The sequence below is a fragment of the Homalodisca vitripennis genome, chromosome 3 (assembly GCF_021130785.1).
Source record: "Homalodisca vitripennis isolate AUS2020 chromosome 3, UT_GWSS_2.1, whole genome shotgun sequence".
NCBI classification, from domain to species: Eukaryota; Metazoa; Arthropoda; class Insecta; order Hemiptera; family Cicadellidae; genus Homalodisca; species Homalodisca vitripennis.
Window position 1 is genome coordinate 12,745,545 of NC_060209.1, and position 25,606 is coordinate 12,771,150.

The following is a 25,606-nucleotide window of genomic DNA, read 5'->3' on the forward strand; positions in this document are numbered from 1 at the left end:
ATAAATACTTTAGGAAATATTGGTACCTAAGTAATAAAATACACAACTTTAGGAAATTCAAAAATAAAAAAAAAAATATTGATTATAACTCACAATAATCGCACTTATATCCACTAATGAGCACCATATCCATAGTCTGGATCATCGGATACTTGTTCATTGTCTTGAAGTCTTCTTTTTACATTTAGTCTTGCCGCACGAGCCCTTTTTTTCAATTTCTTTCATAGCCTGTTCAGCTTCGTAGACCCGTTTCAAATCTTGACGTTTTAGTCCCACAATACAGTTTGCACCAGATTTTCCACATACCTTTTCCATAACTTTTGCCTTTCCTAAAACTCCCTCATTATAACATATAACAGCATCATACACTCCATTTTTCAATGTTTCTAATCCAACAAAATTATTTTTTGAAACTCGCGTCCAAATCATATTATTGAATGATTCATTGTGATTTTGTGTTTTTCCATGGACACATTTTTTTAGCCAAGGTAGGATTAGCTAAGTCTTGATAGATGGGCTTGATTACTTCCATGATTGTAGATGGTATATTGTTCTTTGGTAATGGTGGTTCAACATTCAATTCTTTACTTCGATTATACTTACACCACGAAGTTGTGCCTGCTGGGCATAGGCCGTGCTGAGGTTTGTCTGCAGTAGACAACTTATGAAAAAAATTAGCCCATACTGCTTGTTTCATCTTATCTACATCATCACAGTTCTGTCTAATGGCTGTTCCATAATAAGTTGTAGCTCTGTTATTATATTATCATTCAACCCTTCCTTTTCCTGATAAAGGCTTGCCATCGGGTAATGTTACACCCTTGTACTTTTCCTTCAGTCTTCGGAGCCTACCACCCATACGTTTCTGGATATGTCCAATACATTCAAGTTTCTGTATTGTAATATCAGGTCCATACGGTTTACTATTGTTTACAACCTCAAAGGCTTTACTGTCTCCGTCGCCTAAGTAATTCACATAACGTGTAGGAATATTACCTTTGTCAGAGCGCTTCATATATTTTGACAACACCATTTATTTCCATCCCTCCACTTGGTTCCTCTATAATTAGCAAGACATCCTTCATGGCTAAGAACTTGCTTACCCTTACAAATATTGCAATACTCTAGACATACACTCAACATCAAGTACCTTACTCGTATCTACACTTGTCACGGTGGACCACACCATTCAATGATGAGTGACCTCTCTTCTGCCAGGTTCCGTCGAATAGCATTTACGCTAAGATCACTGTTATCGTCATTTTCATTTACAGCTTCTCTTTTTGCAATTTGCATGCTTTCTTTAGCTACTTCAGAAATACATTTTACTCAGTTCTTTATTGTAACTATCAAATCTCAAGGGGGGTTGGGGTAAGTTCATTACCGAACAAAATGTCTGTGCCGCTGAACGTCCTTTGCCGATACTTCTCAATCGCACTACACTAACCTAATGGTTGTTATTCAAAAAACAACCGACTTTCAGTTTTTTTCAGAAGTCCATAAAACATCTACTATTAGCATCCCACAGTTATTGCATTATGAGTGATAATCTAGGGTACACTATTCTCTTTCCGGTTGTTTTTCTGGATATTCAAAAACAGATTTTCTAATGGAAAGTTTCAGAGATAACCACTGATTACAAACCGCAAATTTTTGACAGTTGTTCTGTTTAGTATTGAAATATTTACTAAAAACTATTACCATTCACATTGAAATTATGTCCATAATACTCAGGCTCTTCTGCTACATATGTTTTACATCATTCTTGCAGGGTCTTCCTTTGCATGAAAGAACTTGGTAATACTACAGGCCTACCATTCATTTGACAGGGCATCAGGCCTTATTGCTATGAAAAAGATTCACTGGCTGAGTAGATGCTACTTACCATTATTTGAAGGATAGAAACAACTATTTACCACTATTATTTAACAACACTTACTATTGTACACTATTATTTTTTACAACACTACTATTTGTTTTAGTTTTTGAAATATTACGGCCAATTTTTTTCCAAACTTTTTTACCAATGTTCTAGCCATCCTCTCAAAAAACACTAAGACAATAAACTGGTAAAATATTATTCAAACACAACAATATTTGGACTTAACAAATTTGAGGTTATGTGTTGCTAACGTGGGATTGTAGCTGAAATAAAAAACAAGCTGATTGGCAATGTGAATCACCAAAAAAATGCTTTAGTGTAGATTTCATCCATCAACAACTGTTATACTATATGACAATGTGGCCAACATATGTCATATTTCGGCTTCGTGTTACTCTATAGTAAAATTAAAACTAATTTTTAACGCTGTGAATAATATGTGCACTAGAATAACATGTTTTTTGGTTATCGAATGTATTCAGGAAGAGCTACTGGAATATAAAATAAGTAAAAAATAATTTTTTGTTTTAAATTTGTTTTTTTACATTGGACAGGTCACCCCTTAAGGAATAAGAGATGCTTGTAAACAAAAGGTTATTTTAAGGGATTTTGGTCAGATCCCCCAAGGACTCAAAAATAAAACCCTAAATAACGTAATATCTTAGTTATACCAAAAAGAGTATTATATTTTTTTATTTAGCCGCTATTCTATAACTGAAGATAATGGTGTTTATTTTCCAATTTGCACACATTATAATTATGGGCCGTAAAAATTTACTTAGAGTCATTATAATGCGGAAGAGCTTACTAAGGACAGTCCAACTATGGGAGAGCATCTAGTTTGCAGCAAATAAAAAAACTTGAAAACTATGCAGGAACAAAGCCGCAAAATGAACTTGTAAAAAATAGAAAGGCTAGGACACTTCCTGAAAAAAAAGATGAAACCACCCCCCCCCCACCCCCCCCCCCCCCCACCCCCCCCCCCCCCCACCCCCCCCCCCCCCCACCCCCCCCCCCCCCCACCCCCCCCCCCCCCCACCCCCCCCCAGGCTAAAAAAAGGGTTTTCAAGATAGCCATTCGCACCTGTACAAAATTTTTATCCTCGAGTATTTCCACTAGGTAAATTAAAAAATTAACACTATTTTTTAAAACAATAGTGTTTAAGGTAGTTAGTGACTCTTCACATGCAATAGAGGATAGTCTACAAGGAGTTTCGGCAAAACAATGTAACGTAAGCATAGCTCAATAAGTGCATTTTTTTTTAAAAGTATAATGTAAGATCAAGTGAACTCTAAAGTCCAACCTAAAAATAAGAATTTTCTATTATAATAACTAGTTCCAAGTTTTTCCCTTCAGCATTCATCTCTGGTAAACAACCCCTTTATAATGATGTACATCTTGAGCTAAGCTTACGGTAAAAACTCCTTGTAGACCATTCTCCATTGGATGTCTACTACCTTAAAAACTATTTCTTAAAGTCCCAGTATTCATTTACTAAGTTTCACTTTCCAAACTTGAGCCAAGACAAGAATATTAACACCATCTAGAACAGGACCTATATTGTGAATGTTTACGAACTTTAAACCAGCGTAACTTTTTAAAGAGAGTGAACCCTTTGATGTCGGATTTTTCGGCATTTGTACTCTACTAATAAAGACCTTTAATTTGATGTACTACTCGACCTATCCTCTTATTTAAGATTTTTCTTCCGACTCCTTGAGGGCCATCCTTTCAACATGACAAAAAATGTTAGTTTACTTCATAAAGTAGATTTATAGGTGCAGTAATGATGCCACCAAGTCGTATTGCTTTAACTGTAATCGTTCGGGGTTACCAAGCCAGTGCGGATCTTTTTACACCCTGTATGAATATACAATAATTTATACGGAAATTATGGTTTTATTCGTTTTATATAGAAATATTTCATTATCCTTGTAAAAAGTCTTACTATTTAACTAAAGACATAATAATTATGTCTTTTTTTAATTATGTCTCCACTATTTACAAACGTAAAGCAGTGTTAAAAATAAGTGAGTAGGACAGCAGCAAAACTGCTGACAACGCTGAGTCAGCACCTGCTTGTGCTGGAAGGTAGATCATGCCTCTGACTCAGTAACATGTGATTCTCTGTAACTCTATTATAATAATTTTCTAAATTCCACAGTATAGTTTGGTACCATCTTTTATGTGTTCTCCTGTTTAAACAATTCATAATTATAACAGTTTTTAAAACCAATCAGTAGAATAAATAGTGGTTTTTGAAGGATAAACTTCTATGTTGAAATTCATTTCTTTTCCGGAATCATCCGGTGGTGCCAGCGGAATCTACCATATTTTAAATATTCAAATTCGAACGTGTTACAGATACAGCTACATACAGTATTCCAGTAGACAGGATGTGACATAACGTTTAGAGATTAAATAAGCTGGGAAGTCCGTCTTTACTGATACAGAATCCACATTAATTTGTTATTTAATTATTGTTTGTTTGAATTAGTTTTGTGGGTTTATTTCCTCGTGGTTAAGTGTACAAGTGGTAATTACAAAAATAACCATCATATTCTGAGTTATCAGATTTGTTTATCTATTATCTAGTTTTATTGTTATCTAGTGTTTTATTGTTATCTAGTTTTGTGGGTTTATTTACTCGTGGTTAAGTGTACAAATGTTTATCTATTCGCGGAACTGTTATGCAAAACTGAAAATGTAGAATACACGCAATGTAACAGGCGTGTTATTTATTATGCGTCATTTCTAAAATGTTGAATCAATTCGAATGATGAGGTTAGCTCCAGTTCACTTTCCTCGTACGTGCAGCATCTGAAATCTGATGCTATTGCAGACTTTACCCCTGAAATCTGGAGTCATGTTCGTCTGAAGGGATCCAAAAACAGTATGCAAACGAAGAACGAAGATGTTCAAAACGAAACCCCCCGCATCGTTTCGACATCAGAGACACCCAGACTACAAAAGAAGTGTAATCTAGGTGAAGAGGTATTCTCATTGTCTCATCAGGTGTACAATTGAGTGCACTATGATGGCGATCCCAAAGCACGCAATCTGAGCGAAGAATTGGGAAGGGCTGATTCAATGCGAATGTTGAGTTTAGCTCCAATTCTGCTTCCGCTTACGTCCGCATCTGAAATCTGATGCTGTTGCATTTTGAATCAAGAGCCAAGAGTTTAAATACGTTATAACTGTCCGATTTCGTGAAATTTGATATGAGGTTTTTTAACACTTGTACATTCAAGTAAGAAGGATAGTAAATTCTGAACCGGAAGTCCTCTGTTGAATGCTATCAGTACGATAGTGTATAGGGATTTACGGCAGTATATAGGACAACACGATAGCCTTAATTTATAACTATTTCAGTACGCAGCGCGTGCGCGCGCGCGGTAATGTGCATGTAATGAATAATCTTGAGTACACAGGAAATATGAATCAGGTGGTTGGCTGACCACGCAGTTGCTTCTTGAATGGGTGGAGGGAAAGGCTGAAAAAGTCAATATGACTGCATACAATCTTTCCAGAGCGCTGCAGACGAGTGAAGATGCTGGAGAAATCATAGAGGGTGCAGAAGTGTCTCCTACAAAACAGTTCAGAAGATCTGGTGCTTAGATCCACTTCTTCAAGCAACTCAGGCCACTCAATAAATTCATTGATGATCTTGAAGAGGAAAGTTTTATCCTTGTCTCTCCTTCCTTCTTGATGCAAGAGTGGATAATCCCAAGACACCCTAACCTACATCTACAGGGACGGAAGAATAAGTGAAACACTGCCGTATCCCGATCAATCTCACGAATCTGCGTTGGACTCTTTCCAACGATTTCTGTTTTATCTGAGTTGCTGTGTTTGCAAAACCTTGGATTATTTTTATTTTGAAAACCACTATCTTTATCTTGTCAAAATACAAACGAGGTATGTGACTGCCACACTATGTGTCACAGTCAAAATTTCAAGAATATAACTTATTTAATTCTTGGTATGCCTTGTGTACAGACAGATAATAATGCAAAAATTTGTGTCGGTGATAGGCTTCAATGAAACTCAGCCAAATTGCATGATTGGGCATGCATTAAAGTAGAACTCATTACTGTCTACGTAGGAATAAGGTTTTTTTTGCCAAATTTAAAGCCTACAAATGGAATATTCGTTGAGATTTCTTACCACAAGATAAATTCTCATTTTTGTTCAGTTCATTAAGTCAGGTTTCATAACAGTGTTTAAATAATCAATGCCACCAAAAGGTTATGTATGTGTAGGGTATGTTTTAGGTTACATGTGTTAATATGTCTCATGTTAAAATTTCATAAAAGTTTATTTTATCGTTGCCATCCTGATTACCTAACAGACCAATGTAAAAATATTCGATAAAGCTCAGCCAAATCCATGGAGTTACATTTACTACTATTGAACTCAGTGTTGGCTGTGAGACACTTCATGCAAAATCTAAAGTCTATACGTCATGTCGTTTTCGAGGTATACATATATGTGGACAGACAAAAATTAAATTTTCTAGCCTCACAAGTTATTGATTGACTTCGCTAACGCTCAGTCATAGGCTGCAACGGAATATCGATGGAATGTAACAAAATTTTAACCAACCAAAGATCTACCAAAGATCACATGTTAAAACATCATATGAATAAGCAGCCTGTTTACAAATTTGTTTGTGTTCTATGATTTTCTCGTTGCCATCATGATTACTACCCATAAGGCTATTGGAAAAATATTCGCTAACGCGAATAAAAAAACATTATCAATTTGAGTTTGCAGCATGTATGTGAGTTAAATATTTAATTGTATTAGTTGTTTAATTACTATAATTAAATATTATACCTTCAGAAAATGACACAGTTTTTAATTATTTTTGACAAGAGGACATTATAATTTTTTAATAAAAATAACTTTACAAAGTGACATGTTTGTCAGATACAAGTTATTCTTTAAGAATTTAATTATTTTAAAATAAAACACTTGTCAATTCCTCTCTGTATGTATATTTCGTATATATCTCGTAAAACTCTTATCATTATCTCCAATATTTTTTACTCTGGACCTGATTATGAGATGATCCTAAATTCTGTGCCAAATGCATATCCTACTTGTACTGTAATGTGTTTCTTATTATTCTTTTTTACTATCAAAGAAGACCAACAATTTTTATTATTCTTTTGCGTGATAAAAATTTAAAATTTGTTCAGCATAGTTCAGTCAATTCAATCCATTGCAATTTTCACATCTAAAGATGATTTGGAACGGCTCGTATTTATTTGAAACAGATTAGTATAACATGATACACTAATATTCATTCGACAATTAATTAAATAAGTGTGTTCATATTAATGCGAGCAAAGGCTCAGTGGATTAGCCTTGTTGTAAAACTATTTGTTTAGTTAAAACAGAGCTGACAACGGACATCACGTGGAAAGTGAAGTAAGGAAGGAACTGATTGTCGTGGGGGGGGGGGGGGGGCGAGTGCGCCCCTGCTTGTCCCTCCACGAGCAGTGCGGCAAGAAGCAGACTGTAAATCCGAAGGCGCGAGGCCTCTTTTAAAAATCAACACAAATTCTACATGGATACGTTTTTAAAAAATTTAAAAAACGCCAAATTGTATATATCATTCTTCCAGAGGGATTGACATATTTTAAATTCTAAAATTTTCTTTCCTTAAAATTGTATACAAGGTAGAAACATTAACTCCAGTTTTTTTTCCCAAATAAAATATATGTCAATCCCTCCAATCATATTCTACATACCTACTTATATAATGATCCCTAATTATTACTTAATGTCTACAATTTTTCATGAAGTAACTCAAAAAACATTTCTGTTTCTTTCTGTCTTCAGGAAGGCTTATATCTTGTAGGATTGTGACTATAACATTTAAAAAATGTACTCAATCCAAAATCGACCCCTCCACTGAGCTGGCTGTAATAAAACAACCTTAAGTTTACCCTATGATAACAATGTTAAACCTCATGCCGTTTTAAGCTTTTACTTTTTATTGTACCGTTATGTGGGAAGAATAATATAATTAATTTACATCTAATAGCTTTTATTGGTTTTTTGGTGAAGTGTATATTTTGGTAATACAATGAACTATAGCAAAAGTTTAAGAATTTGTTTCTAAAAACCTGTCAAAATATTAAAAATCTAGAAGGCGTTTGGATGTTAAGTAATTGCGTCTTTAAAATGGGACATCTCTCATAATTCTACAAATAAAAAAATGTCGTAACAGTGGAAAAGGTTTAAAACTGTTCTTGCGTGTCTAAAATAAAGATGTCCACCAATACAACCAGCTCCTAATAACTAATAATACTCGTAATTGAAGTAATGTCCTACACAAAACGTAGCTATGGTGGGAAGGATTAGAAAAACTCGGTTGCTCCAGATGAGTCAATGGTAATACCTCTTCATCTAGATCACACTATATGTTGTAGTCTGGGCGTCTCTGATGTCGAAACGATGTAAAGAATCCATTATGAGCTTCGTTGCTGACTTTTTTTGGATCTCTTCAGACCCCTTGCACCGAGAGGAAGATGGATTGGAGCTAAACACAACATTCATAGTAGCCGATGTTGATAAATGGGTCAGATTCCGTTATATGCCCCAACGCTTAAACTTTTTTCAATGAACTTAGAACGTTATAACACGATGTAGTTGAGTAACATTATGCTCTCAACGCTAATTTTTCGTTTACGGATGATTATAATGAATTACAATTGGCTACTAGCTAAGAAAAAGAGTACTTTCGTATTATATCGACCACACCCCTACATAACAAACATTACCAAACAAAAACCAAACTCTATATTTAAAAAAACAAACAAAAACTTGTTTTTATTCTTGATCACACTCCGCCACCCAAAATGCGAGTGCCTCCGTCCATAAGCGCGGGCTTCGGCAGGTGCCCCGCGCTGATGTGAACGAAAAAAAAACATCCCTCGAGATAGTACCTATCAGCAAAATATCAAATTCTAGAGGGGCTGATCAGAAATAGAAATTGAATTGTAATGGAAAGGCAATTATGTACCGTGCAAAAAACAAATAAGCATCTGATGCTGCGCGGCCTGCCGTAATCGGGATTCTCGAGAAAGATAAGATAACACAACAATACCGATCGCAATACCTGGAAATGCTTGTTGATTGATGGAATATTAGTTCTGTTACTCAACTACATCGTTTTATAACGTTCTAAGTTCATTGAAAAAAGTTTAAGCGTTAGGGGCATATAACGGAATCTGACCGATAAATGTGCGTTTCGTCTGCATAACAAATCTAATGTTGGAGTCAAATATTTCAACATATAGTAATTATTATAGCATAAGTTAGGTTCCCAACATTGTCAACGTATAAAGTTGGTAATAATATATAAATTGAAGGGCGTTGATGACAGTTTTACGAGTGTATCATCATAGTATGCAATGTTTTATAATACCAGAAATGACTTTTGTCCGATTACTCCTGACATCGGGTTTCCCTCCCAGTACACTATCAGCTGTTCCCGGAACATGTTTTCTCTTGCAACTGTTGTGGTCCCGCCTGGGCTGTCCCTTGAGTCACCGCGAGAGACAATAACACTTCTGTCGTACTCGTTGTGGTAGCCTTTTGTCACCAGACATACTGGAATCGTTCGACGCAAGGGCAACGTTTTGTTCTTGCCGGCCGGCGTCGCGTCGGGTTTTCCAGGAACCTCAGTGAAATGGAAGGGTCGTTTGTTTGGACTTTCAGACTGGTTGTAATGAGTTCATGTCTAATGTCGACCAGACAACGCTGACTGTATACAGAGTGCTCATTTTACCCATTACTGGCATCTCAAAAACGAATAAATTTATAGGAATGTTTAAAGGGAAGGTTTCAAATAGCCTACTTTGCGGCAATTAAAAATGTGAATTTAGAACTACCTAATAGATGGGAATGTTGAATTTAGCTTCAGTTCACCTTCCTCTCACGTGCAGCATCGGAAATCTGATGCTGTTGCAGACTTAACTCCTGATGTCTGAAGCCATGGTCGTCTGAAAGGATCTCCGATGTCGAAACGATGCGGGAGGTTCGTTTTGAGCTTCTTCGTCCTTTGTCATTGACTATTTTTGGATCCCTTCAGACGAACATGACTCCAGATTTCAGAAGTCAAGTCTGCAACACCATCAGATTTCCGATACTGCACGTAAGAGGAAGGTAAACTTGGGCTAAATCCAACATTCACATAGAATCATCCCTTCCCACCATAGCTGCTTTATTAGTAACTGGTTGCAATTCTCTAATAGGGTGGCTAACTCTAACATACTTATGGAATATATATTTAACTTATATATTTTCTTGCAACATATAATATATTCATGTTGTCATTGAAGAACGCTTTAAAACGTTGTTATTCGTGCCAAGTTTTATTTTAAATTTCCCGTTTACGAACTACATACAACTTATTACAGATGGGCCGAGCATTATGTGCGCGCAGCCGAGGCTGTACTAGCCATCCAAGAAACATTGAGTTCACCTTCGCGCTGTCATTCTGTTGTCTAAAAGAACCGAACAACAGAAACACCTGTTATTTGGATTTAACTTTGCTTAGGATAAAACAGACTATTATTAACATTGTTCTTGGAATATTATTCTTGAAAGCCCGATGTTTTTGGAAAAGATCCTCTCCCCCCCCCCCCCCCGCCAGCCATCAAGTGACCGGCCTCGGTCGGCCATCGCGCGCATATAGTTTGGATAATCTGTAGGTACGTTTTGAGATGTTTGGAACTGTTGTGTAATTCCAAAAGTAATACAAAACAATTTACATTATTGTTGAGTGGACGATTAGGACCATGCCCATGTTTAGGAAACAAAACCTTGGTGTAAATTAATAAATTGCCAACATGAATATAAACACTAAATACCACGAAAATAATGACCACAATAGCTGATAACCAAGTCAAATATGCTATAAATACCACACGTAAATATTTTTTGTGCAAATACCTTATTTTTTCATGTCACGTGGCAGGTTCACAAGGAGTAAAAAGAAAATCTCAAATGAGACTATAGATCAAAGAGAACATAAAATTAAAGGATTAGGAAAACGCAATAGCGCAATTCCGACCTAATAAGTTCCATGTATATAAAGACATTATACAGAATGTACCGTAACTCTCTGGATAAAATGTATACCACGTTATTGCTCAGTCAAGACAAACATATTTCACCACATGAACATGGGTCACCGATGCTTAGTTTCCCATCTGTCTGTCTGTATGAGTTTTTTTAGAAAAAAATTAATATCTTAAAAACTAATGAATTAAATTATAGCAAATTTGGCTCAAATTTTTATGATAACAAGGCCAGTTACTGCAAATGATATCATGAAATTATCTTTAGTACTTTCAAAATGGCGGCCATTAACACTTTTAACATTTGAATATCTTAAAAACTAGCATTTTTTTCTCAAAAATTGTAAGAATAGCAGCTTTTTGAGGGTTTGTTTACAAATCTAGTGACACTAAAATGATTTAAATTGAATAATAATTAACTGATTAATAGCAAATTTACTATGACAAGACATGGCCCACATCGAGAGCTGCTACCGTTTATTCAGTTTTTGTATTGTTGGCTATTCATTGAGAACTTCCAGGCGTTGTCAAATCCCGAGCACAAGTCACGAGTACGAGGATCACAATCACAATCACACCGGCACGGATGAAAGTGGGATACTAACACGAAAATCAATTTCTGCGTAGACTAGACTACTTTTGGGTATGTTTGAACCCTTTTCTTTACCTCTTTTATTCTTTCCGTTCTTTATTTTTGTATGTACTAATACCTCTCCCACCTGAAGAAGGGGTTGATTCCAACCCTCGAAACTTTGTGTTATACCTTTTGTAACATATAACAACATCCTAACATCCTGTTATCCTAGCAAACCTTCCTTCGTCAGTAAAAAAACTTTAAACAAAGAATGTGTATGTGTTTTTCCATAATTATTGGTTTGTTTATGGTTTTAAATTGAGTAATATTTACAAGTCAAACAACCGTTTCATGCATTTAACTAGGGTGATATTATGAGACTTAATTTTCTTTGTGAACGTAGCTTTATGTCGTCTTCAAATATTCACATAGTTTTAACAATCTTGTTCTCTAACTTTTCATCTATTTTAGTCCATAGATTTTAATCGATACTTTTGCTTTGTATTGTTATTATTATAAATTTGGAAGTTTAAGTAGATTTTTTCATAACAATTATGGGTTTACTGTAAATTAGTTTAATCGTAGTAATTAAATGTAATACAAATACATAATGCTATCAACTTATACAGGGTGTATATTATGTCTGGAAACACCCAAATATATCCTTTAATAATTTAAATATAAATTTGAAACCTCTTACAATCGTGATAGAGATTGGGTATCTACTTTTTGGAACAATGTTTTGTTATGTCACACCAACGGGGGACGTCCTGCCGAGGGTATCGTGAATATTCTTAATGGAAGCCTATACCTTGTGATACATAATTTTAAAGGTAATAGCTTACTGATTGAATGCCACAAACCGCATCTCAAAGGAATTATTCTATCAGAAAATAGAGCATTTTTAGTATTGAAAATTTACTGATGTTCAACAATGTAATTTTAACATGGTTCTTGCCACAAAATGTGTTACACTAATTTTTTAGCATTTTTTAAATGTTCAATTAAAATAAAATAAACAATTTTATTTTTAAGCTGGTTTCATTAGTACAAATTTACCAGTTTTTATTACAATGAATAAAACTTATGAGTCACTTTCTCTGATTACTTATGAATCTGTACTTGGTGTTTTCCAGTCAGCAGGAAGGTTTAAAGAGACAAAGGTCACTAGCCTATGAGAAACATTATTGTGTTATTAATCATCTGGTCTACAGGTTTTCAGTTTGTTGAGCATGGAGCTTTCACTAGACAGGTCTAAGCTTGGGAATTACAAATGGACAAAGGTCATATCATTCCTGTCGAGTTAATCAGTGTCTCTGAAGCATTGCTGTCAACAAGTTTATCTAATTACAGTAGTTCAGTTTTTATTTGGCATTTTAATGGAATTGTCTGAAAGAGAACGAATTACTCTGTTGATGATGCGAGGATATGGCGATCGTCAAAGATCTTATCGGGAAATTTGTAATTTGTTTTAATGACACTTTCCCAGAAAGGAATCCCGTAAGTGTTTCAACAATATCAAAAACTATTGAGCGTTTTGAAATGACAGGGAGTGTACGTAATCGGCCAAAGTCGGGTATAGGATACAATCTGCAACAGAATGAAGAACATGCACTAGATGTTTTGCAAACATTTATTGAAGACCCACATACATCGCTCAGAAAAGCTGCACAGCAACATGATATGCACCCTATGTTATGTCTGTGAGTAAGATTTTGAAAATTAATAAATACAAAACCATTTAAAGTTCATTTAGTCCAACAGTTAAGTGAGGATGATTTACGACAGAAGAGTTGAGTTTTGTGAACTTGTGATGCGCAAATGTGGATGACAATAGAGATTTTCTGACCAACATACTATTTTATGATGAGGCAACTTTTTTCCTAAATGGCAATGTTAACAGGCACAATTGCCGTTACTGGGCTAGTGAAAACCCACATTGGATTACTGAGTCCCATTCACAGCAACCACAAAAACTGAACGTACGTATGGTGTGGAATTTTAGGTAAACAAAAAATTGTTGGACCCTTTTTCATCAATGGAAATTTAAATGCCGAACTTTACTACAATATGCTCCAAAATGAAATAATCCCAGCTATTCAAATTTGCATCAGGAGAATACTTTGATAATGTATGGTTTCAGCAGGATGGTGCTCCACCCCATTATGGGAGACAGGTAAGAGAGTATTTGGATTTAAGGTTTCCTCATAAATGGATTGGCCGAAGAGGAGAAATCGAAATGGCCTCCAAATCTCCGGATTTGTCACCAATCGATTATTTCCTATGGGGTCATTTAAAATCCAATGTTTATAGAAGAAAGCCTCATAATTTGGAAGACCTAAGAAACAGGATTATAGAGGAGATTGCTTTGATAACTGAAGAAATGTTAGGCAACTCTGTCGAATCATTTTACACAAGATTGGCTCATTGTCAAACCGTAGAAGGAACACAGTTCGAACAATTGCTTTGACACCAAATGCAGGTAAAACGTTTGTGTTGTAAGACTTTTCTAACAGCATACATTATTTTTTATTTGTAATAAGAAATCAATAACATAAGTATTTCCATAATTTTACTGTAATAAAAACTGGCAAATTTGTGCTAATAGAACCAGCTTAAAATGAAATTTTTGTTTTATTTAATTGAACATTTAAAAAAAATGCTAAAAAATTAGTGTAACACATTTTGTGGCAAGAACCATGTTAAAATTACATTGTTGAACATCAGTAAATTTTCAAATACTAAAAATGCTCTATTTTCTGATAGAATAATTCCTTTGAGATGCGGTTTGTGGCATTCAATTCAGTAAGCTATTACCTTTAAAATTATGTATCACAAGGTATAGGCTTCCATTAAGAATATTCACGATACCCTCGGCAGGACGTCCCCCGTTGGTGTGACATAACAAAACATTGTTCCAAAAAGTAGATGCCCAATCTCTATCACGATTGTAAGAGGTTTCAAATTTATATTTAAATTATTTAAAGGATATATTTGGGTGTTTTCCAGACATAATATACACCCTGTATATTAAGGTACACGTAGAATAATGAACAGTCAACTAGAACCCTTATAAAAATTATTTTGTTTCCAGACACGTGTTTCGGTATTAAACCATCATCAGTGTGAACATTAAACCTCTAAACAAACAATAAATAACTAAATATACACATGTGGACCATTTAAGCAGATCTTAATTTATATGACACAGTTGTAATTTTCTGTATGCAATACTTGAATTTTTCAAAGATTGGATTTGTCTTATTTTTTTAGATTGATATTTAAAAATGCTGTGAGGATCTTTGCTATAATTTATATAGATATGTAATTCACTAGTTGACTATTCATTATTCTAATATAAAGAAAACCCTATAATTTGGAGTTAATAACATAAGGTACACTTATAAATATCCTTAGTTTACTTATCAATCTATATAAAAAAACACACACATAAAAGCATTACTTCATTAATATTAAGACTTTGCATTGGTACCCATCAACTCTTAACTTAACAACTTTCATTTACATTGCCCATTACGCTAGCCATTAAAAGTACACCGGCCTATTTCTCAATTTAGGAGTGGAGAACGAAGATCCACTTACCTCAGTACCCCAGGTGCACGATAGACTGGCTGGCGATGTAGCCGTGAGCCAAACTCGCTTGACTGACACGGCCGTCTTGGCCCGGCCAAAGATAGGAAACTGCGCCAAACAGCATTATTGGTCCACAATGTTTAATTAATTCACGGAAGACAGATCTGTTCCTTGTTCTAAAGAGTTGTGTCGCCAATTTTAACTCGTGCACTTGCAGAATCTAAATTAAAAAAGATATGTTTCCCTATTTTAACTACTGCAACTCTGTAACCAATAACATGACTGTAGCAGAGGCGGATTTGAAACTTTTTGCCGCCCTTAGGCTATCCACAATTTGGCGCCCTCCCCCCCCCCCCCAAAACCATGTAGGCTTACCTTGGTACCGCGGTGGGTCGACGCGACGTCGGCGGCAGAGAGGGGGCCACGCTAAGCTTGTAATAAAACTAAAAATAAAATAGGTTGAACTGTCAACATTAAAGTTACGCTTCTCATAGTTGCAGTTATTGTTTTACCATAAAATACAAGATGTCACAACATTTATCAACTGACAAATTACAAAAAAATCATGAAAATAAATTCGAAACATTTCTGTTGGATAAAGAACAATCAAATTAAATATCTTTAAAATTTGTAATAATTTACCTTTTTACTAAAATTTGCTACCCCCCTAAATTCTGCCGCCCTGGACTATAGCCCATTCAGCCCATATGTATATCCAGCCCTGGACTGTAGCCCTTAGCACTAAGCTGCAAAGAGCACAAAATTAATGCATTCGCTTTCTGTTTGATTTACGTCGAAGGGATCATGTTACGCCATATTTTATTCCGTCATCAATTCTAAAACTAGCTAATTTAAGATCGATTCGCATTTTGTCATTGTTGTACTCTATTATTAATACGGATTCACTAAAATATTTATCTGAAAATTTTCAGATTTTTGGCGGGGAGTGGCGCAAGAAAACTCGGTCTGGTTCACTGAGTCCCAGAATTCCAATACACAGAACCATAACCTATAACCGATCCTTCACCATTACCGACTGTAGATTATGGAACGCCTTACCAGATCCTGTCAAACAAATTGAGAGCCGGGAACTGTTTGTGGCAGAGCTGAGACGAAGATACCTGGACCGGATGATCGTGGCGGGCGGCAGGGCTACTCTTTGAATCGGGACTGTGTGAATGGAATACCGTATTGTGTTAGTAAGTTTTAGTTAATAAGCCTTATTTTGTACTATTAAAATTAATTTTGTTTAAGAGGTGAAATGTAAGAAAGGACCATACGGTCCTAATTTCGTCTCAATAAACAAATGTTTCTATTCTATTCTGTGCCATAACATTTCAACTTTAAAATATGAGCTTTTTATTTAGTGGAAGTCTATACATTTAGTGGAGTTCAAAAATGTATATATTTGGAAAAAATATTTATTAATTTGTTCTTTACCCTTAGGGACTCCCGTTGACAGCGATTCCTGAGTTTAGTTCCAATTCACCTTCCTCTTAGTCCAGCATCTGAAATTTGACTCTTCACTTCTGTCACAGCGTTAGACTTCAGACGCTGCACTAAGTGGAAGGTGAACTGGAGCTGAAGTGAAAATTCTTATTGAATCAACCCTTCCCATCATTGCTCTACGTAAATCTTACTTTGTCTCAGACTTGTTTCCTGGAATCTGCAGTCATGTTCTTCTGATTGACTTGTGGAATCTGGAGCCATGTTCTTCTGAAGAGGTCGAGAAGAAGGTCAGCGACGAAGAAGCTCAAAATTGACTCTTTACATCGTTTCGACATCAGAGACACTTACACTAAAAAATATAATGTTTTTTGTATTAACTAGACTTTTTGTTCGACGATTATGTAGTTAATTTAAGGTCCAGAAGGGGTGTCACATAGAATTGATTTAAGGCTCTTGTCAGCTTCAAAAGCTGCGTCAGACTTACTGTGCTTATTTGTTCTTCCGGATACTGTAATATTCGTCCTTAGACAGGAGTTAAAATGCTCTTGTGGTGAAGAGCTTAATTTCATCCCTAGATTAACGACTACACTAATTTTAAAATTGTTTAGTTGCCGGTTATTTGTATAACACATCATATTAATAGTCAATTCTTCATAAATTGTTATATTACAATCGCTTAAGGGGGCACTCCACCCTAGAATCGATGAAAATGCCAAAAATTTACAAAAAGTTTTTTTGCCTAGTTTTGACGCTTGTACTTTTTCTGAACAATTTGATGTATAACAAGTACAGTTCAAATGCTTATAACTTGTTTATTTTTATCTATAAATGAAACTCTAACACTTACTTCAGGCTAGCAGTTTTCCGAAAGTTTGGTTTCACGCGTTTTCATTTGTTGTGGCAGACATAACTTAAGTTGTATTTGAGATAGCTTTATATATTTTTTTTATTTGAAAGAGGACATTTCATTCTGCAACCTGTAGTAATGGATTTACATTAGTTCCTTCAACAAACATTTTTTTTAAAGTTACAAAAAATAATTTTGTAAAAATATTTTGAACAAAAAGTAAATAACTTTTTTTTTACAGAAATATTTTATATAATTTAGCATCCATACTAGAGGTAGCACAATGAAATATCCCATTCAACAACATAAAAAATAAATTATGAGGCTATCTCAAATACAACTTAAGTTATGTTTGCCACAGTAAATCCTAGTTTTATCCGTAAAAGGTTACCCCGAGTGGCGGGGGGGGGGGGGGGTGAGGGACCAAAAATTATGGATAAAGTTACCCATAACTAACACTCATATATAAAAAAATAAAATAATATTAATTTTGCTATAAAAATAAAATAAAAACAATTTTGGGTGAAGTGCCCCCTCAAGAGTTATCTAAATTGATTAAGCACGTATTAAAGAGTTAAGGTTAAATATTTGTGAAGGATGAGGCTACAGCGGCTCTTTATAGTTTTGTTTCATTGACAGTTTTATAGCTCAAAATTGGTTTAAAATTTCCATTCCATTTTCTATGTGTTCTATGATATTTTCACAATCAACTCTAGACATTATATTATAGCCTTACTAGATATACAGGGTGTCCCGTAACTCTCTGGACAAAGGTAGCCTATACCACGTTATTGCTCAGGTCAAGACAAACATATTTCACCATATGAACATGGGTCTCCGATGCTTAGTTTCCCATCCGTCTGTCTGTATGTGTTTATTATAAAAAATCATTTCTTGAAAACTAATACATTAGCAATTTTAATCCATAAGAATGTTTCATCCATCAAACATTGGGAGAAAACGCTGAAACTATTTCAAATTTTGTACAAAATTGATCTTTTAATTTCTTGGCCAAGGTCATTTTCGATTCTTCTTCTTAACTGTGTTGTGATATTGTGTACATTTAAATTTCATGAGAAATAAATTCATTATATGAGGAGTCTTTTGAGGGAATTTATCTTTCACTGGCTAAAACTCAGCTTTCCTAATTTTTCGACTTCGGATGATTTTCGCCTTGAAGTGGGCTATTAAAAGCGCCTCAGATAACCTAAAAGGTTGGTTATCAGCATTGCGTGGTTTGGGTTTCCCAGCTGCAACTTCCTCTGTTGCCAGTTTCTCCAGAGTGTGCCTGGTGTTCCTATCGCCTGTTCAAGATTAGGTACGTCTCACACATCAATAAAGCTCTTTAGTGAACTATCCCGCAAATTCCACTTTAAGATTGGCTTTTTATTTTCATCAATACGATCTCAATTCTTCAGATTTTCAAAAACTAGAACTATACATAGTATTTATCTTAATCGTGCACTGAAAATAAAGAAATTGTAGTAATCAAATTATGATTTACTTTGAGTGTGAAAAAGGAATTCTTGGCCGTATATATATAAAGGCAACATTCTAGATTAGCTTCCCGTGGGTATGATGGATAAGAAAGAAGAACTACGAAAGATTTATTGTCAACTATTTAATAATGTGGTTATTGTTAAACAATGCAGGACATAAATGATTAGAGATTAGGCACATCCAGAACATAAGGTAAGGAGAGTGAAACTTAAAAGTTATTGTGGTGTAAATAATTCACAACATATTTTGAGAAACCTGACAACCTATGTCCGACCTATTATGTTCTAAACTGTCTTATTTATATAGTTTGATCAGGTGAGATATGCTTGTGAGGTCATGGATGTTTAATCTTATCTTATCTCGTAAATGTTTACTTAATCTTCTAAACTCAAAGATAAACGTTCTTTGGTGTCAGTTTATTGATTATATGACTGCCTTAGTGTATACGGTGTTAGCCAGTTGGCAAAACAGAAGATCTGAGTAAAGAGGTTTTATGTACATGATTTTCAGGAACTGGAACCTTATAGAGGCTGGATATCTTCTGGGACTGGCTGGAAAGTCTTAAAGGTCTGCTGGAATCAGATTCAGATTCTCAGAAAAAGTTTTAAAGAGACAAAGACCTTCAAGGAATCAGTAGCTTCCTGTAACTGTATAGACCCAAACAATAGCATTCCTAGAAGTTGGTGTCTTCTCGATTCTAGTATCTAGTAGGTTGAACGCTCCTATAGGTTAGGGTGCCCTTGAGGTAGTGTACTCTCAGAGTACAGTTTATTCAGTGATTGTTAACCCAAAAAATAGCATTCCTAGAAGTTGGTGCCTGATTGATTCTAGTATCTAGTAGGTTGAACGCTCCTATAGGTTAGGGTGTCCTTGAGGTAGTGTACTCTCAGAGTACAGTTTATTCAGTGATTGTTAACCCAAAAATTAGCATTCCTAGAAGTTGGTGCCTGATTGATTCTATTATCTAGTAGGTTGAACGCTCCTATAGGTTAGGGTGTCCTTGAGGTAGTGTACTCTCAGAGTACAGTTTTATTCAGTGATTGTTAACCCAAAAAATAGCATTCCTAGAAGTTGGTGCCTGATTGATTCTAGTATCTAGTAGGTTGAACGCTCCTATAGGTTAGGGTGTCCTTGAGGTAGTGTACTCTCAGAGTACAGTTTATTCAGTGATTGTTAACCCAAAAAAATAGCATTCCTAGAAGTTTGGTGCCTGATTGATTCTATTATCAAGTAGGTTGAACGCTCCTATAGGTTATGGTGTCCTTGAGGTAGTGTACTCTCAGAGTACAGTTTATTCAGTGATTGTTTAACCCAAAAAAAATAGCATTCCTAGAAGTTGGTGCCTGATTGATTCTAGTATCTAGTAGGTTGAACGCTCCTATAGGTTAGGGTGCCCTTGAGGTAGTGTACTCTCAGAGTACAGTTTATTCAGTGATTGTTAACCCAAAAAATAGCATTCCTAGAAGTTGGTGCCTGATTGATTCTAGTATCTAGTAGGTTGAACGCTCCTATAGGTTAGGGTGTCCTTGAGGTAGTGTACTCTCAGAGTACAGTTTATTCAGTGATTGTTAACCCAAAAAATAGCATTCCTAGAAGTTGGTGCCTGATTGATTCTAGTATCTAGTAGGTTGAACGCTCCTATAGGTTAGGGTGTCCTTGAGGTAGTGTACTCTCAGAGTACAGTTTATTCAGTGATTGTTAACCCAAAAAATAGCATTCCTAGAAGTTGGTGCCTGATTGATTCTAGTATCTAGTAGGTTGAACGCTCCTATAGGTTAGGGTGTCCTTGAGGTAGTGTACTCTCAGAGTACAGTTTATTCAGTGATTGTTAACCCAAAAAATAGCATTCCTAGAAGTTGGTGCCTGATTGATTCTAGTATCTAGTAGGTTGAACGCTCCTATAGGTTAGGGTGTCCTTGAGGTAGTGTACTCTCAGAGTACAGTTTATTCAGTGACTGTGTAAACCCAAAAATAACATTCCTAGAAGTTGGTACTCCCTGGGGTAGTGTACTCTAGAGCCCAGTTCATTTAATGATTGTAGACCCAAACAAAAGTGTTCCCCAGAAGTTGGTGTCTGGTCGATCTAGTATCTAGTACAGATGGACTTAGTGATCTGCGCGCGCAGCTGAGGTTGTACTAACCATTCAAGAAACATCGACCTCACCTATGGGCTGTGATTGATTTAAAAGATCTGAACTACTGGAACACGTTTTATTTCAATATAAATTCGCTGGTTATCAAATCAGATCTATTATTAATAAGATTTTTTCCGTACAAGTTGTTTCTCCTAACAATATTGACAACGTAATAAATGATATATCATGATCAACAAATACATAAGATTAAGGTCCGGACGATAAGGAGTAGACTAAAAATGGTATTGCCATATTTTTTTACAGTCTCATCCAATAGCTGGGTATAGTCTAGGTTTATCTAAGGTCATTGATCTTTAAAGTCCAGGGACAAACAAGTCATCACTATAAGAGATGTTATTTTTTCCAAGCCAATCTTTAATGTCTTGTTTTTAGATTTTTGAAGTTGGTGTCTTTTCCACTTAAAAATTATAATCACACTTGTCTGTTTCAATCACATTTGTAGGTTCTAAATTAGGTCAGAGTTTCTTAGGTACCAATTGCACAAACCATTTCTGTGTTGACATTGTCGTGGTAGTTGTTTGACACGGACTCCTATATTTGGCTCGTGATTGGGTTTTATGGTGGGTGGAACGAAAGTACGGCCTTCGTTTTAAAAACGTTAATTCCACTTAGTTCTCTTTTTTCCTTCTTGGTTGATAATTTCAAGAATTTCATTTAAAAATGAGTCACGAGAAATACCGAAAGGATGCGCTCTGAAGGAAAGCCTGATGTTCTTGGAAAAGACGCCCCTCTCCCCCGCCAACCCATCAAACGCCAGCAGATTCGCGCGCGTAGACGAGCTTCTCGTGGGCCACCTGCATGGACTGATCATACAACACGGAACACACAGAGACAGAGTGGGGATGGAGGGGCCCCTCCTGACAACTACAGATAGCCCGTGCATTGGAATAGTGGAATTAGAAGTCTCACGCGTTCTCGCTCCTTACCATTATGGATTTAATTTAGTTAAGTACCGGTAAACCTATTAAGATGTACCACTGTGTTTTCAGCTTACACTCTGAGTTGAACACTACTTGTCAGTAGTTTGGTACAGCATACATATATTCCAATTACATTTTCAAACTGAATGTTGCAGGATGCAGCACAATAAAATTACATTTATTTCATTAAACCTTGATTTTACAACGCAATTAATATTCATAGCATTAGAGATAAGTAGGACTCAATTATCTTCATCATATTTATTATACAGATACTTCTACGCAACCATAAAAGTGGTGTTAAAAATTATAAACCATACTTATACTCTATATTAATGTTTTGTTTTAATCCACTTAGTTTCTAGTTCTTAACATATATACTGTGATAACTCTTTATTACAGCTTTTGTAGCATAATTATTAATTTATGTACTAACAATTAAGGACTCTATATTAAGATATGTTAAAGTTATGCTTATGAATGTATTGCTTTGCCCACATTAATTTTAATAGCTTTCCAATTAAATAAAAAAAGTATATGCACCGTCGTTTTACAAAAACGTATGTAGGCTATATGCAAAATATGATGAAATTATGACACCTTATTCGTTGTGCATCATATCACATTTTTTCAAATGTCTTTGGAGTTATAATGAAAGTTCAATATTAATATAATTAATTCGATAAACATTAATGTAGTATACGTTCTATATAATTTCTATGTTTTGCAGATATGTTCGGATATAAAACGACTCATTAATTCGTAATAGATAATGGAAATCAGAACCGTTCCGAACTGAGGTCGCTATCAGCAGCATGTTCAGAGTTTGTCGGAACCGCTTGGCTCTGCCCCCACTCTTTCTCTCCGCCACTTGCGATCACCCCATTCTGCTGCTGCGTATAGACTAGATTGCTTGTCCCATCATCGATGTAGGAATTTACTTTAATCCTGTAGCCAGTCAGTTAACACATCTGATTTATTTACACTATATTGTGCTTAGTAACAATAATTATATTTTCTTGTCCAGAAACGAAATAAACAATCTGATTTATAAAACAAAATGTTTCATCACAGTTTTCAGCTGAAATGCACATTTTTTCACATGAAAACTTTTACTTCCAAGTGTTACACAATAAAGTACAGCGCTATAAAATGCGTAATAAATTTGATTTTAAAACGTATTTTTACTACTTGTTGTTCTTAATTATTTTTTTATTTGAATACCTTCAGGTCCAAAAAAATCTCCCAAAAGAGCAATAGCAGGCAAAGTAATGAAAGGGAGAATTTCAGAATTCATGAAATACGTTAGTTAACTACGTAAATTAACTATAAGCCTAACGTTTGTCATGCTCGTATTTTTAACAAATGTATGTTTAATGATACGTAAGAGGTTATTTCAAAATGATTCAGTTTTAATATGATTATAAAAAATATATTTATGGATAATAACACAGTCTAAAAATCTAAAAGTGTTCTCTGTATGACAAAATAGTTCTTGTATTATTTAAACCATTCCAATACAGAGCTACAAATAATCATCAGGTGTCAATTTTACATAAAATTAATGTTTTTGTGAGTAATACTTATTTTGGGGGTTTTTTAAGATTGAGATGGATTTGATGGCAGATTTGGATTTAATGCGTTTATATATTATTTACAAACATACAGATATCCCCATCAAATCCAAACTTACTTGTTCTTATTTTAACTATAAATAGACTGAGAATAGAATAAATTTGTGAGTTTTAGTATATTAAATCTAAGATTATCGCAGGTTTACTTGTTTTGTTGAATTGTATGAGCTTACCTTTTGAATGGTTTAGATTTAAATAGTTTATTAATTCAGTATGAATTGTGCAATAATACAAATTTAGAACTATTAAGAAGTTTTTAATTGCTAAACAAAAACAAAAATATATTCACAATTTATGTGGTTAGTAAGAAGCCACTGTAAAACAACTGACATATTTTACATGGAAAGTTCGTTTAAAAATTACAAAAAAATAATGCAATAAACAATAAAACAGTGCATTACTAAAAACATATCTAAATTTAAAGTCAATGCTAAATTTTTCTGGAGGATATTGCTTTTATTGTAGTTACCATTGCCTCCTTCTTGATTTTCCGAGGGAATTTCAACTGTAACGCTGGCATTTGAGTTATTCGTAGCATTTTCAAGAAGATTTTTCTTGTTCTCATCTGCTGATTCCTTTACAAAAACATGCTGAGGTTCCAAACTCTCTTCTGGTGTTCGGAAAGTCACGCTTCTGTTGTACGTGTCTGTGAGTTTGGTAGTCACTTCAGGTTCAACACTAAGATCTTCGTCAAGTTCAATATTTCCGTCATCATACTCCGCATTGGTCATCGAACAAAGTCCAGGCCATCTTCGACTGCATGTTGAGTTTGATGGACATCTAGAACACGGTGCTCCTCTTGAGTAAACTTTCATCGATCTGTAATTACCTCCCGGGACGTAGTTACACACTATCCTGTATTCGTACTCAGTTGCATCTGTGAACTCTAAGAATCCACACCCGACTCCAGCCGATCGTGCCCAAACAATTTGTGTGTAATGGCCAATCTTCTGTAGCTCTTCCAAGTTTGGATCAAAAAGATCCACATCACCTCTGTAGTTTTCTACCTCATCGTACCACTCTGTTATAAAGTATTTTATAGCGTCTGCTCTACTTTTTGCTTCCCTCGGATCACCATAACCACTCAGCCATCCTATGTTCTGCCCTACGTGTTCTTCTTCCATGGTCCTCCTGCAGGAGTCGTGCCCGAAGGATGTGCACTGATCTGCCCATCGCTGCGCTATCATGGCAGCCTCTGGACTCCAGAACATCTCCAGCATGTCACTACTGGAAGGTTGCTCCCCTCGAAATTCATTACCGGTCGCTACTTTTTGTCTTAGGTAATTGTGCAGGTCTAGTATCATCTCTTGTTCTTCCTCAAACAAACCTCTTGTGTAAATGTTACAACCTGGTCCTCCTCCTGCTGGGTAGTCGCACATCGTGTGGCTGATGCCGTAGCACGAGAGTGAGCAGTAGTCGATTTCAACACATCGCACAGAAATTATAACACTTGTTGATATTTTAAAAAAAGACACCACAACAGTATTCAACATTCTGAGTGTCCATGGCATTTTAGAGTAAAAAGAAAAACCATTCACTTACTGTCACAAGTTCGCGTGGTACTGCGATATTTACACCTTCAATTCATTAACTTAACTGGAGAAACCAAACAATCTTTGTACATTCAAACGCAATAAAACGTCACAATATTGCCAGCAGAATTCAAACAAGCATCATCGTTTATCAATATTTACCTTTCTAGGAAATATAGTAGCAGAAGTAAACAAACACCGTAGTGAATATCTGTTATCTACAATATGTACTTTTCTTCAGGTATCCTATTCAAGGAAATCTGCAATAGTCATCAGAACAAATAACCTCCAATCTATAGTAATAGTCAGAGGCATATATCATCTCAACATTCGCATGTTATTTTGGTGATATCATTGTATTTTTGTACTGTATTCCTTTAAAGCCTCAGTTTTATAGGAAATTTATTTATTCATAATTT

General features: G+C 35.3%; 2 protein-coding genes across 2 annotated transcripts in view; one reads left to right on the forward strand and one right to left on the reverse strand.

Annotated features, from left to right (window-relative positions):
• LOC124358081 (protein peste-like) overlaps window positions 1-5,501 on the forward strand; it is a 30,354-nt gene extending 24,853 nt beyond the window's left edge. The window contains exon 7 of the mRNA XM_046810376.1: window positions 5,349-5,501. Coding sequence (XP_046666332.1) covers window positions 5,349-5,501 — 153 coding nt within the window. The remainder of the gene's footprint in view (window positions 1-5,348) is intronic.
• An 18,463-nt stretch (window positions 5,502-23,964) lies between these two features.
• On the reverse strand, window positions 23,965-25,272 carry LOC124358606 (venom allergen 5 2-like). The gene has a single exon (XM_046810911.1). It carries the CDS (start codon window positions 25,164-25,166, stop codon window positions 24,015-24,017), a length of 1,152 nt encoding a protein of 383 aa, XP_046666867.1. The 5' UTR covers window positions 25,167-25,272; the 3' UTR covers window positions 23,965-24,014.
• Window positions 25,273-25,606: the final 334 nt, after the last annotated feature.